This window comes from Ruditapes philippinarum, unplaced genomic scaffold (assembly GCF_026571515.1).
Source record: "Ruditapes philippinarum isolate M1 unplaced genomic scaffold, ASM2657151v2 ctg2828_1_1_1_1, whole genome shotgun sequence".
NCBI classification, from domain to species: Eukaryota; Metazoa; Mollusca; class Bivalvia; order Venerida; family Veneridae; genus Ruditapes; species Ruditapes philippinarum.
In genome coordinates, this window is record NW_026853358.1 from 61,547 (window position 1) to 76,908 (window position 15,362).

The 15,362-nt window shown below is 33.0% G+C and overlaps 1 protein-coding gene across 2 annotated transcripts in view; it reads left to right on the forward strand.

The window, feature by feature from the left end:
- LOC132736628 (zinc finger protein AEBP2-like) overlaps positions 1-15,362 on the forward strand; it is a 43,275-nt gene that overhangs the window by 16,397 nt on the left and 11,516 nt on the right. For both annotated transcript variants that reach the window (XM_060723792.1, XM_060723793.1), the window contains exon 4: positions 14,093-14,217. In XM_060723792.1, the coding sequence (XP_060579775.1) occupies positions 14,093-14,217 (125 nt within the window). The remainder of the gene's footprint in view (positions 1-14,092; positions 14,218-15,362) is intronic.

Genomic DNA, 15,362 nt, shown 5'->3' on the forward strand with positions numbered 1-15,362 from the left:
GGTCAGCCAACTCTTGTTGATGATCAGTGAGTTCATGAACTCACGAGAGTTCATGAACTGAAATTTTTCAGTTCATGAGTTCATGAACTGAAATTTTTTCTAACACTAAAAAGTATTCACATGGGTTAAAATTGTAAAGACAAATTTGTTTTTAAAGTTCATGATTATTGTCAGCTTGTTCATGAACATACCAAAATGTTCATGAACAGAGCAAGAATGATGCCAAAATGTTCATGAACACATCAACATGATCGTGAACAGACATACATATTCATGAACTTGAATGTTCATGAATATTTGTTCATGAACATTTCTGCCAAGATGATGAACAATTGAAAGATGTTCATGAATATTCATGAACTGTTCATGAAAATTCATGAATTGATGAACATGCTTTCGCAGGGGTACACCTTGTCAAGTTTCTAACATGTCACATTTAGATAAGCTAATTGGCCCTTTCAACATATAATCAGGCACATTTTTTACTGAAATGTCACAGAATTTATACCGACTATCAATTGTTTCTATAAAATATGTGGAATAAAACAGCCAGGAAAATGATGCAATTAGAGAAAAACAATGGAGTTAATAAAATGTGTACATCCTATTAAAATAAATGGAAAATGTGAGAAAAATAGATTAGAGATTATGAATTGATACAAATTCGTTATTGGCTTCAAGTTATTCACTAACATTTAAAATCCCTATTGATTTGCTCATTTGAAAAACAGTTCACTTTTTCATTTTTCTGAGCGTCAATTTAGGTTTACAGGTCCATTTACAATGAGTTTTTTTTAGCCAAAAAATGTAAACATTGTATTCTTAATGTCAAGGATTGTTAATGCAGTTCATTCCTATCGACTGAATTTGGAAAATATAGAGTTTAAAACAGTCAGCAATTTATAACAGACATTTTTCTTAGAGTTAAAAGGATATAAAAAAGTTACTATGTAATCATTGTCTCTGCGTGCCCCACATGTATTATCTGTGTAATAAATTTGATTGTATCCTCACATTCAGAAACACCTGACCTTTAAAAAAGTAACGTTAGCATTGTTTTGAAAACCTAGATATTTTACAATTCAGAGTGCAAACCATACCTCTAACTCCTCCCTAATATAATGCATTATTGAAATTTGTTAGACTGCGGTTAGACGACAGATTAAGTGAATTTTATTTAGTTAGTACACATTAACCAAAGTTAGACTAAGCAGAAATTTGAAAAATACTGCAATGTGATTGGACAAAAAATAATGTTGATCATTAAAAAACCAAACCAATCAGATAAACAAAAATTGATCTATAGATATAATTTATATATTCTTTATACAACTTGTTTGTCAGGACATTTATTTCATACTTATTAAAGAGACAATACACCCTCTTCTTAGATGGTGTTATGATTTTGTTTGACATATATACAATTTGCCTTGATCCTCAAAAATTGGCCCATGGGATAACTAATGCTTATGTGGTAACTATTGATTATGTCTACCAATATGTGAACTGCAGTATATGACATTGAACTATTGATGTTTTGCAATGTCCAGTTTATAATCTAATATTCTCATGCCACCGAGCTGAAAAATCACCCTCTCTGAGGCAGTTAATTATAGAAGTTATGCAGTAATAGTTTGCATGTATTATATATATATAAATAATTATGTTGTAGTCCTATCACCCCACAATAGAAAGCTGCAATTGTGAACATCAGTCTGCAGTCACAGTGCAGTGGGGTTCAAACCTTTATGATTCACCGTTATAAATGCTAATAAATTTGGATTATGGGGATGCATAATAATTAGGAAATGTAAAGTGAAACTAAGTGTAATGCACAAGTCTATTATAACAATGGTAAGCACGGATGACCTATTGACATTGGAACCCATCAGGAAATGAACCAGTTTTTTGCATATTGTCTGCAGACCCCATGCTGCCAGGTCATTTTGGCACCAGAATGGTTGGGGATAGTATCCAAATTATAGTGCAGTGCTTTAAATGCAAATTTAAATTTTACCAGAGCTGTTTTGAAAATCCAAAAGTCATAGTCTCTTCTGTTCCCTAGGTATGGAGGGACCCTGGTTACAAGCAAGTAACTGGTGCATGAACACCTTGGCAATAAAATAAGGAGTTAATGATTTATATTTAGGAGATTAAATTGACACAGTTTTTATTACTCAAAAAGATCCACAATGCACTGGCTTGTAACAGTGTATGTACAATGTATTAATTCCTTTTAATAGTATTTGTAAAAGTAGAATTTAAGTGAAACTACACCATGTCAGAAATATGACACAGAAGTTAATCAGGTGGGGTAATATATTTTGATATATTACCCGAGTCTAGGCAGTGTTAATGTCAGAAATTCAGAATTCATGTAAAAGCCTGTACACTGTTGTGCAAACATTGAGATCATAATTCAAATAGTTTAAGAAATTGATTTACAAATTTATTATGTATTCTGCATTCACAGATAGGGTCTTACTAATTCTTTGGATCAGACAGTTTTAATACTGAAAAATATTTTTGATTATTGAAATAAAAACTGAAGCTTACTGTTTACCATGCTTTTTATAGCTTTTTTTTTTAAAGCGAATAGAATAATGCATGTGTGGGACATTTTTTTGAAAATAAACATTTTCATTATAAACTTTCAAATAAAAAATGTCAAATTAGTAATTATGCCCCCATTTCGAAGAAAAGGGGGTATATTGCTTTGCACTTGTCGGTCCGTCGGTCCGTCGGTCTGTCGGTCCGTCGGTCCGTCGGTCCGTAGACCAAATGGTTTCCGAGTGATAACTAAAGAACCCTTAGGCCTAGGAACTTCAAACTTGGTATGGTGATTGGTCATGTCCAGTAGATGACCCCTATTGATTTTGGGGTCAAGGGGTCAAAGGTCAAGGTCACATTGACCTTGTAGGCAAAAAAACGGTTTCCGATCAATAACTAAAGAACCTTAAGGCCTAGGAACTTCAAACTTGGTATGGTGATTGTTCATGATCAGTAGATGACCCCTATTGATTTTGGGTCAAGGGGTCAAAGGTCAAGGTCACATTGACCTTGTAAGGAAAAACAGTTTCCGATCAATAACTAAAGAACCTTAAGGCCTAGGAACTTCAAACTTGGTATGGTGATTGTTCATGATCAGTAGATGACCCCTATTGATTTTGGGGTCAAGGGGTCAAAGGTCAAGGTCACATTGACCTTGTAAGGAAAAACAGTTTCCGATCAATAACTAAAGAACCTTAAGGCCTAGGAACTTCAAACTTGGTATGGTGATTGGTTATGATCAGTAGATGACCCCTATTGATTTTGGGGTCAAGGGGTCAAAGGTCAAGGTCACATTGACCTTGTAAGGAAAAATAGTTTCCGATCAATAACTAAAGAACTTTAAGGCGCTAGGAACTTCAAACTTGGTATGGTGATTGGTCATGATCAGTAGATGACCCCTATTGATTTTGGGGTCAAGGGGTCAAAGGTCAAGGTCACATTGACCTTGTAAGCAAAAACGGTTTCCGATCAATAACTAAAGAACTTTTAGGCCTAGGAACTTCAAACTTGGTATGGTGATTGGTTATGACCAGCAGATGACCCCTATTGATTTTGGGTTAAGGGGTCAAAGGTCAAGGTCACATTGACCTCTTGGGTAAAAACGGTTTCCGATCAATAACAAAAGAACCCTTAGGCCTAGGGACTTCAAACTTGATATGATGATTGGTCATGATCAGTAGATGACCCCTATTGATTTTGGGTTCAAGGGGTCAAAGGTCAAGGTCATATTGACCTCATAGGTAAAAACGGTTTCCGATCAATAACTAAAGAACCCTTAGGCCTAGGAACTTCAAACTTGGTATGGTGATTGGTCATGACCAGCAGATGACCCCTATTGATATTGGGGTTAAGGGGTCAAAGGCAAGGTCACATTGACCTTGTAGGTAAAAATGCTTTCCAATCAATAACTTAAGAACCCTTAGGTCTAGGAACTTCAAACTTGGTATGGTGATTGGTCATGACCAGCAGATGACCTTTTGATTTTGGGGTCAAGGGGTCAAAGGTCAAGATCACATTGACCTTGTAGGTAAAAACGGTTTCCGATCAATTAACTAAAAACTTAGGCCTAGGAACTTCAAACTTTGTATGATGATTAGTCGTGACCAGCAGATGACCCCTATTGAGTTTTGGGTCAAGGGGTCAAAGGTCAAGGTCACATTGACCTTGTAAGTAAAAACGGTTTCTGATCAATAACTTAAGAACGCTTAGGCCTAGGAACTTCAAACTTGGCATGGTGATTTGTCATGACCAGCAGATTACCCGATCAAGGGGTCAAAGGTCAAGGTCACATTGACATTGTAAGTAAAACGGTTTCTGATCAATAACTAAAGAACGCTTCGGCCTAGGAAATTCAAACTTGGCATGGTGATTGGTCATGAGCAGCTGATGCCCCTCATTGATTTTGGGTCAAAGGTCAAGGTCACATTGACCTTGTATGTTAAAACGGTTTCCGATCAATAACTAAAGAACCCTTAGGCCTAGGAACTTCAAACTTGGTATGGTGATTGGTCATGACCAGCAGATGACCTATTGATTTTGGGGTCAAGTGGGCAAACGTCAAGGTCACATTGACCTTGAAGGTAAAAACGGTTTCTGATCAATTAACTAAAAACGCTTAGGCCTAGGAACTTCAAACTTTGTATGATGATTGGTCGTGACCAGTAGATGACCCCTATTGAGTTTTGGGTCAAGGGGTCAAAGGTTAAGGTCATGACCAGTAGATCTTGATTATCCTTTTTAATTGTTTGATCACTGGGTCAGAAGTCATGCATAATAACCTTATCACATGACTAATTGGCTGCTGATAGGGGGCATACATGTTTTACAAACATATCTTGTTTACATTGAGTCAGCTGTATATTGGTGTGAAAAACACATATCCTAGCAAGTTTTTTAGGTATTCTTAGTAAATACTTTAAATAGTATATAACACCCTAATTTTATGCACGGATTTAATATGCCCTCATGAATGATTTGTCATTAGGATATCACACTTTACGTGCTAGTTTTCATATTAAATGTGTGTGATTATCCTTCCAAGATTTAGCGGTAATGAAAAGAAAAAAAAGAAACAAATTTTTTTAAGCTAAAAAACTTTTGAGTCAGGGCATTTTCGGCAGGTTAATGGGGAATAGCAAACAGATAAATTACGAGTGGCCCTAATTTAAATGACAAGATACCTTCTAAAAGTTTTAATACCTAAGGAAATAAACTTTCTTTATTTTTCCCTAATTTACTAGAATAAATAGTTTAAAATTGAGGTTTATAGAAAAAAAAGATCAATTTTTAAATATTAATTGTCAAGGCAAAAAAGTCAATACCAACTAAAACACATGAAATTTAACTTCAAAACTTTCCAGGGGGGCAATTGAACTCCCAGCGACCAGTGCAGACGAAGATCAGCCGACATATCGTTAAATCCCTTTTAATAAATGCTACTGCGAATTCTTTAAAGATTTAAATTAGAATAGTATACCAGTCCATCGCAAAAATTTAAATGGGTTGATCTATAGGTTAAATTTTACCCAAGATTTTATCATTATCTGAATCATATATGAATATATATGGGCATACAAGTGTTCCACAATTATATAAATAATTGAGTGTGTATGTGTATTCTTTATGTTCAGATTCTGCATGAAGTTTCTATAACAAGTTTTATGAGCCACTCCTTCAGTTTATAATGTGATTTACAAATCAGTAGGGCAGAGTAAAAAGAGGTGAAACCGCAAACCACACTGTGGCTTTAATGTCATGACAGCATATTTGATGGTTTCACACTTCACAAAAAATATACCTTACAATTTGTCAGATTTTTTTACACACATGGCTTAAATCAGGTAGTTACTCTTGAGTATATAGGAACAGCATCTGTAAAGTTATTAAGAGGAGAAAACATGTAAAAAATTAGGTTCTTATGTTACTATGTAGCTGAAATGTATTTATGTAACCCTGACATGCTGAATAGGTTCAATATAGCATAAAAAAAAAAAAACACATTTGTACATTTTTAAGCCATTTCTTTTAAAGTTATTAATTTGTATGTCTAACAATATGTTTATAGTAGAATTTGGAGCTTAATTTTATTGAACATGAATCATAAAGATAGAACAAGAAAACAAAAATTAAGTTTTCGACTCCATATAGAATGTATTTTTGTTTGGTTGTCAAGGTGTGGAACTAAAAACAAGAATAGCTTTTGACTATACATTTCATAAACTGAAAATTAGGATTTTTGCAATAACTACGTTTGAGTACAAAACTGTAAATTAGGAAGAAGTTTGCAGTAACTAATACCGTTAGGTTCAATTCATTAATTTATTATTTATTTATTTGTTTAGGAAGTTGTTTGAATTGAGTTTGGTTTGACTGAACAATTTCATTATTATTAGCATGAAAATGACCAGTTATTCCCCCCCCCCCCAAAAAAAAGCATTCTAACTAGCTTTATTGAAGAGCAAATGCAATACAGTTTTACTTTAATTGATAAAATCTATCAATATTGATAATGTCGTGGAGTGCAACTATTCTTTTATCGTTTTACTCTGAAATAACCTATGTTTAATGTGAGGCGTGTATTTTTATGACTTTCCCTATTTTACATGTTATTCAATATTGATCATAGCTTTTCTATGATCCAGGTAAATGTCTCTAATGTCAAGTAGGCTCTCCAAGTTTTGACCTATTTAATGAATATTTCTTGATAATGGTTATTCATTAAAGTTGAATTTGATCCTGTAAAAAAAAACAAAAAAACCTTGTAATTATTTTAAGTTGGATATTGAATAAATATATCAAGAGTTGTATTTTGTAAATGGTTAAAATTGTTTTAACTCTTTATCTGCAGCAAAAGTGATCAGCTTTTGACACTTACTTAAATTATGATAGAGCCAGCCCAGCTGTTCAAAAGGTTCTTAGCTCAATTTTTGTATTTCAACATTGATATCCCATAAACTTAAAATGGACTTATCTAAAATGAAAGCAAAGCAATTTATTATGCAACAGCAGTGCAGCTAAGTTTATATAATCGTTAATTGTAAATATACAAAGTTTACCTTCCTTAGAAAGTTTTCATTGTGATATTTTTGCTGCCTTAAAGCCCTAAAATGTTATAATATTAAATGGTTACATAGAGTTCATTAATGTTTAAAAGGGGTGTGACTTACATCTGATATCTTAAGCTTATAGTAACACAAAGAAAGCAACATCAGCATGACACTGATGGCTGCATAAATTAAATAATTTGATATAAAGAAAAATTAAACTAAAGCTGCTAAAATGGAATGTTCCAAATGATAAGGATAGCTAGTCATATCTTTAAAAAACATTTTTTAAAAATTTGGTTATATTACAGTTATACTAGCTGCAATGGATACAATCATGTACTTTGATTTAAGGCAGTTTCAGTTTTTAAAGTTTTCACTTATATAATAAAGTGTGACAATAAACCCCTAAAATACATGTACTATTGTAACACTGCTATATTTGTTTTATAGACTTGCCCTGCATTGAATTAAGAATAGTCCATTGTTAATTTGTGGGGTTATATGGTTTTTAAATGCAAGTCAGATTGCAATTGCACAGTCATGCCTAAGCTTATCTAGCTCAAGGTGATATCATGATATCCCAATGTCCAGCACCCATTGTTAACATTTTTAAATAAAAATACATATTCTCCTAAACTGATTGGCCCATATAGTAATGAAACTATACAGGAATGGTCTTTTGGTGGTCCTCTATAAATATTGCTCAAATGTTTCTGGTCCAGAGCTAAAAATACAAAATCTTTCTCGAAACTAAACTGTACAGTAATGATCATTAAATAGGTAGTCTTTAAATGGTTCCAGTCTGTTGAACAAGAAGTATCCTGGTAATTAAATCTTCAGGCCCTCATGTTGGTCATATCTTAAATGTTAGCTCACCTTACCAACTTTCCTGGATAACTAGCTAGATATTACAAATTTATCAGCAAATGACCGACTTTTAATCCAATCAGCGCTAAGGCATAAATGACCATTCAACTCAATGTCTGAGATAAAATGTGACGTAGAGGATTGAACCCAAGCAACCCCTGGTTTACTAGCCTGTAGTGCAAGTCACTATATATTCAGTAATGACATTAGCAGGACCTGTTGAACAGAAATGAAAATTATATTATTTGTAAGATTGATTTCAGGGAGTTACCTGTGCATGGTATAGACATGTTAATTGTTTTTATTGATTTGACTGAGAAAAATGTCAACTTCAGTATTTTTGCAGACAATTGTTTAAAGATAGTCATAATCTGACAGGTTGTGTCCAGTGTAAAAATTCAGTGTATAAGTGATATGTTTTCATTTTGTTGTTTATGTATGGTACTCAAAAAAGGAAAGCAGTGTATAAAATTATGTTCTAATTTGATGAGCTAATTTCATATAACAATCTTTATTTCAACTATAGCAATCTTTATTTTAACTTATAAATGTTAGTGAAAAAAATATACTACAATTACCTTTATCTCTTACATCAACATCATTCTACTTAAAACTGTTTGCCTTAATTGTTCTTTTGTGAAACCGTTATAAGTGAACAAGTGCTTCTTAGTATTTTGTTCCTTTGTGAGTCTGTATAAGTAAACAAGTGCTTCTTAGTACAGAAATGTACTTAATTGTGTGTCTGTCAGGAAAATATCATTAAACAATGCCTTAGTACTTCCCAGTACAGTTTGTTTCATAGCAAATGAGTATATTTGATTGAGTTTTATATGATATTTTCTCGGTACAAATGGTATAGTAAAAGTGCTCTCACTCTGAAAGCATTATGGGAAATCAATGCCGTCTAATTTAAGATGCTATAATCATTAACAAATGTTACAAAGACAAAGTGATGTCTGCAGAATATAGGCTATACAGCACAGTTTTGCAGTCGGTATTGATTATTGCAGGAGCTTATCCCTTAAAATACCGGGCCTATCACACTATTGAACCTAATTACTCTTCATAAAATACCTTATCATACTGATTATAGCTCAAGGTGGGGCTTTGTCTTGTAAATTTGAATAAGTTTGTTGAGGTTAAATTCCTATAGATGCTGCAAATGCTGTTTAAATTAATGATGGTGAGAATTAGATAACATGTATAGAATGCGGAATTAAAATTAAACCGCGAGTGTGTCAGTTAAGTGCATATTTCAAATATTGCAGCAACATTTAGATATAAATTGATAGCATTGAAATTAAAGTCCCGATATTGTTAGCCTACACTTGACACAATTTTTGGGGGTTCTACCAAATAAAAAACAAGATAACAAATTGTCTTTAACTCTGGTGGAGTAAAGGGTTGCATGGTGACTTGTTGGATGGTGGGGGTAGATTTTAGTGCAAAACTCATTCATCCACATTTTAGTAGAGTATTTATATCATTGGTGTATTAATTAGAAAATCTTGCGAGAGAGATAAAGGAGAAGAAATGTACACAAAACTGGCTTTATGCCTGATTTAACTTATCAACAAACATTTGTATGATTTATAATAACATTATGATAAAGAAACAAGTTCAAATCTATAAAATAAAGAACAAGTATATTAAATTTTCTGTTTTTTACACATTAACAGCAGCTGCGATGTGGTGAACCTATATTTTCAAAACAAATGTATTTGCTGTAAGATATATACAAAACACTTTAACCACAAACCCACAATTACCCATGTTGACTTCATTAGTTATAAAAATATGCAACAAAGGAATTTAGTTTCGTACAAAATATCATATTTACAATGTATTGACTTTTTTGTCTATTCAAGTCCAATTTGCAGCTATTTCATTGCGTATTAATTTTACATAATTGTAAAATTACTTTTTCTCTCTCTGTAATTTCACGCTATTATCATTTTGGTGTATATTTACAAATACAATGAATAAGTATATTTATGAAATAGTTTTAAAGATAGGTAAATGAATCCTTAATGACGGTTTAATATTTCGCTTTTGTATTCCAATGTAAAATTGTAATGTTGAGATGCCCCCCAGTTGTAAATATGAAAGGTCAATGTATTGATACATTGTCAGATATCTTCATTATGGATCGTTTTTTTTCTTTCTTTTTTTGTTCTAATCAGAATGATATCTTTCAGAGGAACTGAAGTCTCAATTTATCTTTTTTTGAAGAGTTTTCCAGCTAAATATAATACTGGTTTAAGAAAAACATGTTTTTAGGAAGAAGAAAAAAAAAATAACTTCTACATTTCATGTATCTAATGTTACAGTATATGTATTACACCACTGATGAAATATCATTAAGGATCTGTTTATTTTTGGAGGGGGGTGCTGTTGTTGTTGTTATTTTTAATTTGGAAAGTTTTTTCATTGCTTTATTGTACAGATTTAACAGATAGGATTCAAACCATGGATGCCTGGGATAACTACATACTTGTCTGACACTATTTGTTGTGTACTAGTAATACATTGATTTTCAAATACACATGACTTGTTTATAAAGTAAATATAAACTTCCCGCTTGAGTGTCTGTCCGTCTGTCTGTCCAACCACACAATTATTTTTATAACAGTTAAACTCATGGTCAAACACCTTAAATACCTCTAAACTTCTCTTACAACTGCTATATCATAAATCTGTAGTATTAATATTCAATCACTGACCAATAGCCATTTAGAAATAGTAAGGAGTCTAGTTACTACAGGGTATATTGAAGTTATCATGCTAAATTTTAAGTTACCTTGTGTTTATGTGTATTTTTAAGCCAGTTGAAAATGTTGTTTCAATGAAAACTTTGCAGACAATTTATAAATAGATTTGCAAGAATGGGGGGAACAAATCAGGTTATGAAAATCTGTTGAGGCAGTGAAGCAATACAGGCCGTACACATATCTCTGGCACTATTATCATGTCTCCTGTTTATATATATGTCAGATCTATATCTTCCTGTCAGGCCAGACATAATTGTGTAAATGTTTGTTTGTGTATAGTCACCTGGCCAGGGATGTCATGACATCCTGATCATTGGTAGCAGAGTTTTTGTTACAGGGTTGTACTGGACACAGAATTTCCTATATACATGTACCCATAATTGATTATACAGGTACAAATGATCTACCTGTGTCCAAGTACATGCACAAAAAGAATATGACCAGGACCCTTGAAATAATAGATAATACTATTTCTGAAGTTTTGATTTTATCAGCTAGCAATTTCTTTGTTGAATTAAATTTACAGAAACATTGTTGGATTAACTATTCTTAACTTAGTAACATAAACAAGCATTTATTTATTCCAGCAAATAAAAATATTTGCAACAACAAAAGCTACATGCAGATTATTACAAACATTTCTGTACAATGCAGGCTTGTTTAGTTTCTTTTCTGGGATTGTGGTGGGTGTGGGGAAGAAGAAAATGATAAATTAGAGAAAATCTTAAGGACTCTTGATTAAAACTGGTGACTTAGTTTTGACTTAGAGAGCCCTGTTCCTGTCAGTAACATGGCCGACAGAGTGTTAGCAACACAAAACTGGACCCGTAAATTATGTATGTAATTTTCATGTTATCCCTTTAACCAGCTAAGGAATTTCATTATCAAAATATAACATTTGAGTTACATTAATATAGAGCCTGGTCGTGCAAACTGCAAGAACAAGCATTCAGGGTGGCCTTGTTTTGTACCGATGGCAAAAGCTATAGTAACCTTCAACATGGCAGCATGTCTTGACATGTATACATAAGAACAGCTGATTCCAATCTCTAGGATACATATATAAAGCAGGCCAAATGCCTCTAATTTTATACCAAGCTCTAATTCATCTGACATATATTTCCATTTGTATTGCCAAATATACCGGCTCCTGTGCTCCATACAGATTGTGCTATCATCTATCTTCAGGTCAATAATTCCATATGCCAAACATGTCTACAAAGGTGCATTTACTTGCAATAAATAATATCAAAGAGGATTCTTTTACAGAATTTAATAGGCTTCTATCTTGTATTAATGTTCACATTTTAGACAAACTTTTTGTCCATCTTTATAACCATGAAGTTTAGGGTCAAAGTTATAGTAGTAAGAATGTGAGGTCAAAGGTCATTGATATACATTTAGGGTCAAGGTATTGTCAAGTCCCTGGAGCATTAATGTGCTGCACTAAAACTTCGATCTAGCAATTATAAAATGTATTATGTTGCCACATTGAAAAGAAGCAGTTGAAGGTTGAAAAAAAAGATGATGAGTCATAAAGGTGCATAATATACCAGTTAATATTTACAGTGAAGCTTTAAAAAATATATTAAATCAATGGAAACAGCTTGCTAAATAATAAGCTATGTAAACAGAGAAAGTTTTCCAAGAAACATTTCAATAATCATTTCCTGCCTTAGGGATTGAGATGCAGCTTGCAGAACATCTGGATTATAAAGAGTTACCGTTATGAAATTAGCTAGCCTTGCAACAGGCTCAATGTAAATATGAGTTTGCAGACTAGGCCTCAAGTGGTTTAACTCATTCAGCTCACAACATGGCTCCCATTATCTCTCACAAAAATCTTCTTAGCTCGGAGATTCTGGAATTCAAATCAGAATATGTATGGAATTATGCTTTGCTTTTTTTAGGGACATGTTTTTTGTTTCATTTGAAGGGGAAAAAAAAGAAAATAACAGTAGAGAAAATGATAAAAAAAAGTTTTTGGTTGTGAGATTTTTTCATTCATTAGTTCATTTTATCATAGCTATTGATCCTACTCATTTGCCCTTTAATCTGTACTCTCATTGATTTATATAATTAATTGTACCCTAATGTTTGCCCCCTGTCAAGTATTTACAGACTTTAAAAATCATTTCTTGCCTCTGTTACTCAGACATTTATTATTCTATGAACTTTTTGTCACATTCTTAATATAATCCAACAGTCTTATGAGTAGTAAGTTCTGATTTCCTTTGTTCCTGAGTGCATTAAAGTTGTTGTGGTAAACAATTTAAGCTGTATGTACCATTATATGATTAGTGAGACAAATTATATAGAAAAGCATAATTTGAGAGATATTCTTTCGAAGAAAAGAATACAAGGGAAGATTTAATACTTTTAAGATATAATGCTTTCCTTAAATTGATTAATCCACATGGATGACTATTTTGTCCATACATTTGGTCAGTGTGTTTCTCTCATCATAATATCTTTATGTATAATGTCTTTGGACACTACATAGTTGTTGATGAAAGCTTCCTTTTGAAATTTGACCTTGATCATTAAAATTTAATGACCCAGGCCTTCATTGACAACAGTTCAGAATTCATTAAATTTCACCATTTTTTTGTTATCCCTTAATAGTGCTGATACAGTGGCAGCTGAACATATGAGAAACCCATTGTTAAGGAATCTGAATTTAATTAACATATCCCTAAGTGATAACCAGTGTTGGTGAATTCTTTCCTTGTTATTAAATATTAAGCAAGTTTCTTAAGTTAAGTTGATTGTGCTATCAGAGTGCCATTTGCCTGAAATTTTACATGAGTTTATAGCACCTGTGTAGGTTACATATTCTTCCACCTTTACCCTGCTGAATTTATGTGTAATCTATTGGACTATTCTTGCTTTGAATTCTTGACTGTAAATTTTAAGTTTTACAGAAAAAAGCATCAAGTGGGATAAATATTTACCAAAGATTAGTTGTGTCATATACAAGCTAACCTGGCACTATGTAGTGGCAAGTGCAAGTCATTATCACTGCCCTTTCAGAAAGTTAATTTCACCCGTACCGTTCTAAATATTTTAAATAGACTTGTCCATCTTTGAATCTGGACAAAATCATTCATCATGTTCAGGAAACATTTCAAAAGTAAAACTGACTTAACAGTAAAGAATGTAGACCAAGATCAGACAACCTGGATGTGCCGATTGATCCTGATCTGCACTGGTTGCAAAGGTAGATTTAATCACCGCCAGCAGGATTAGCCTTATTAAAATGAAATTATAAAAAATTTATAGGAAATGTTTATCCCCATTTAGCTGAAATCAAATCAGGATATAAGTAATTACAGTTTATTGTTGTTGTATTTTCAGTTAAGACAGAGGATTATTTTGACACAGGTGTAATGGAGAGACTCCAGCAGCAGCTCAATGTTATAACAGAGAGGACCCAGCTTGATCTCAATGGCAGTAACAACTCTGTCACATTCCACAGTTCTGTAAGTAACAACTCTGTCACATTGTCACAGTTCTTTAAATAACAACTCTGTCACATTGTCACAGTTCTGTAAGTAACAACTCTGTCACATTTCATAGTTCTTTAAATAACAACTCTGTTACATTCCACAGTTCTGTAAGTAACAGCTTTGTCACATTTCATAGTTCTTTAAATAACAGCTATGTCACATTCCACAGTTCTGTAAGTAACAACTCTGTCACATTCTACAGTTCTGTAAGTAAGCCCTTGTCACATTTAACTGTTATTTAAGTAACAGCTTTGTCACTTTCCACAGTTCTGTAAGTAACAGCTTTGTCACATTTCATAGTTCTTTAAATAACAGCTATGTCACATTCCACAGTTCTGTAAGTAACAACTCTGTCACATTGTCACAGTTCTTTACATAACAGCTTTGTCACATTCCACAGTTCTTTAAATAACACCTTTGTCACATTCAACTGCTGTTTAAATAACAGCTTTGTCACATTTTACAGTTCTGTAACTAACAACTTTGTCACATTCTACAGTTCTGTAAGTAAGCCTTTGTCACATTTAACTGTTATTTAAGTAACAGCTTTGTCACTTTCCACTGTTCTGTAAGTAACAACTCTGTCACATTCCACAGTTCTGTAAGTAACAGCTCTGTCACATTCCACAGTTCTGTAAGTAACAGCTTTGTCACATTCTACAGTTCTGTAAGTAACAGCTTTGTCACATTCCACAGTTCTGTAAGTCACAACTCTGTCCCATGGTCACAGTTCTGTAAGTCACAACTCTGTCCCATGGTCACAGTTCTTTAAATAACAGCTATGTAACTCCACAGTTCTGTAAGTAACAACTCACAGTTCTTTACAGCTTAATGTCACATTCCACAGTTCTGTAAGTAACAGCTTTGTCACATATTACAAGTTTATGATAGTTACCGCTTTGTGACTTTCCATAGTTCTGTAAGTAATGGTTTTGTCACATTCTACAGTTCTTTAAGTAACAGCTTTGTGATATTTGATAGTTCTTAAAGTAACAGCTTTGTTATATATTACAGTTCTGTAAGTAACAGCTTTGTCACATTCCACAACTTTGTCACATTTAATTGTTGTTTAAGTAACAGCTTTATCACATTCAACTATTGTTACACTGCTTTGTCAC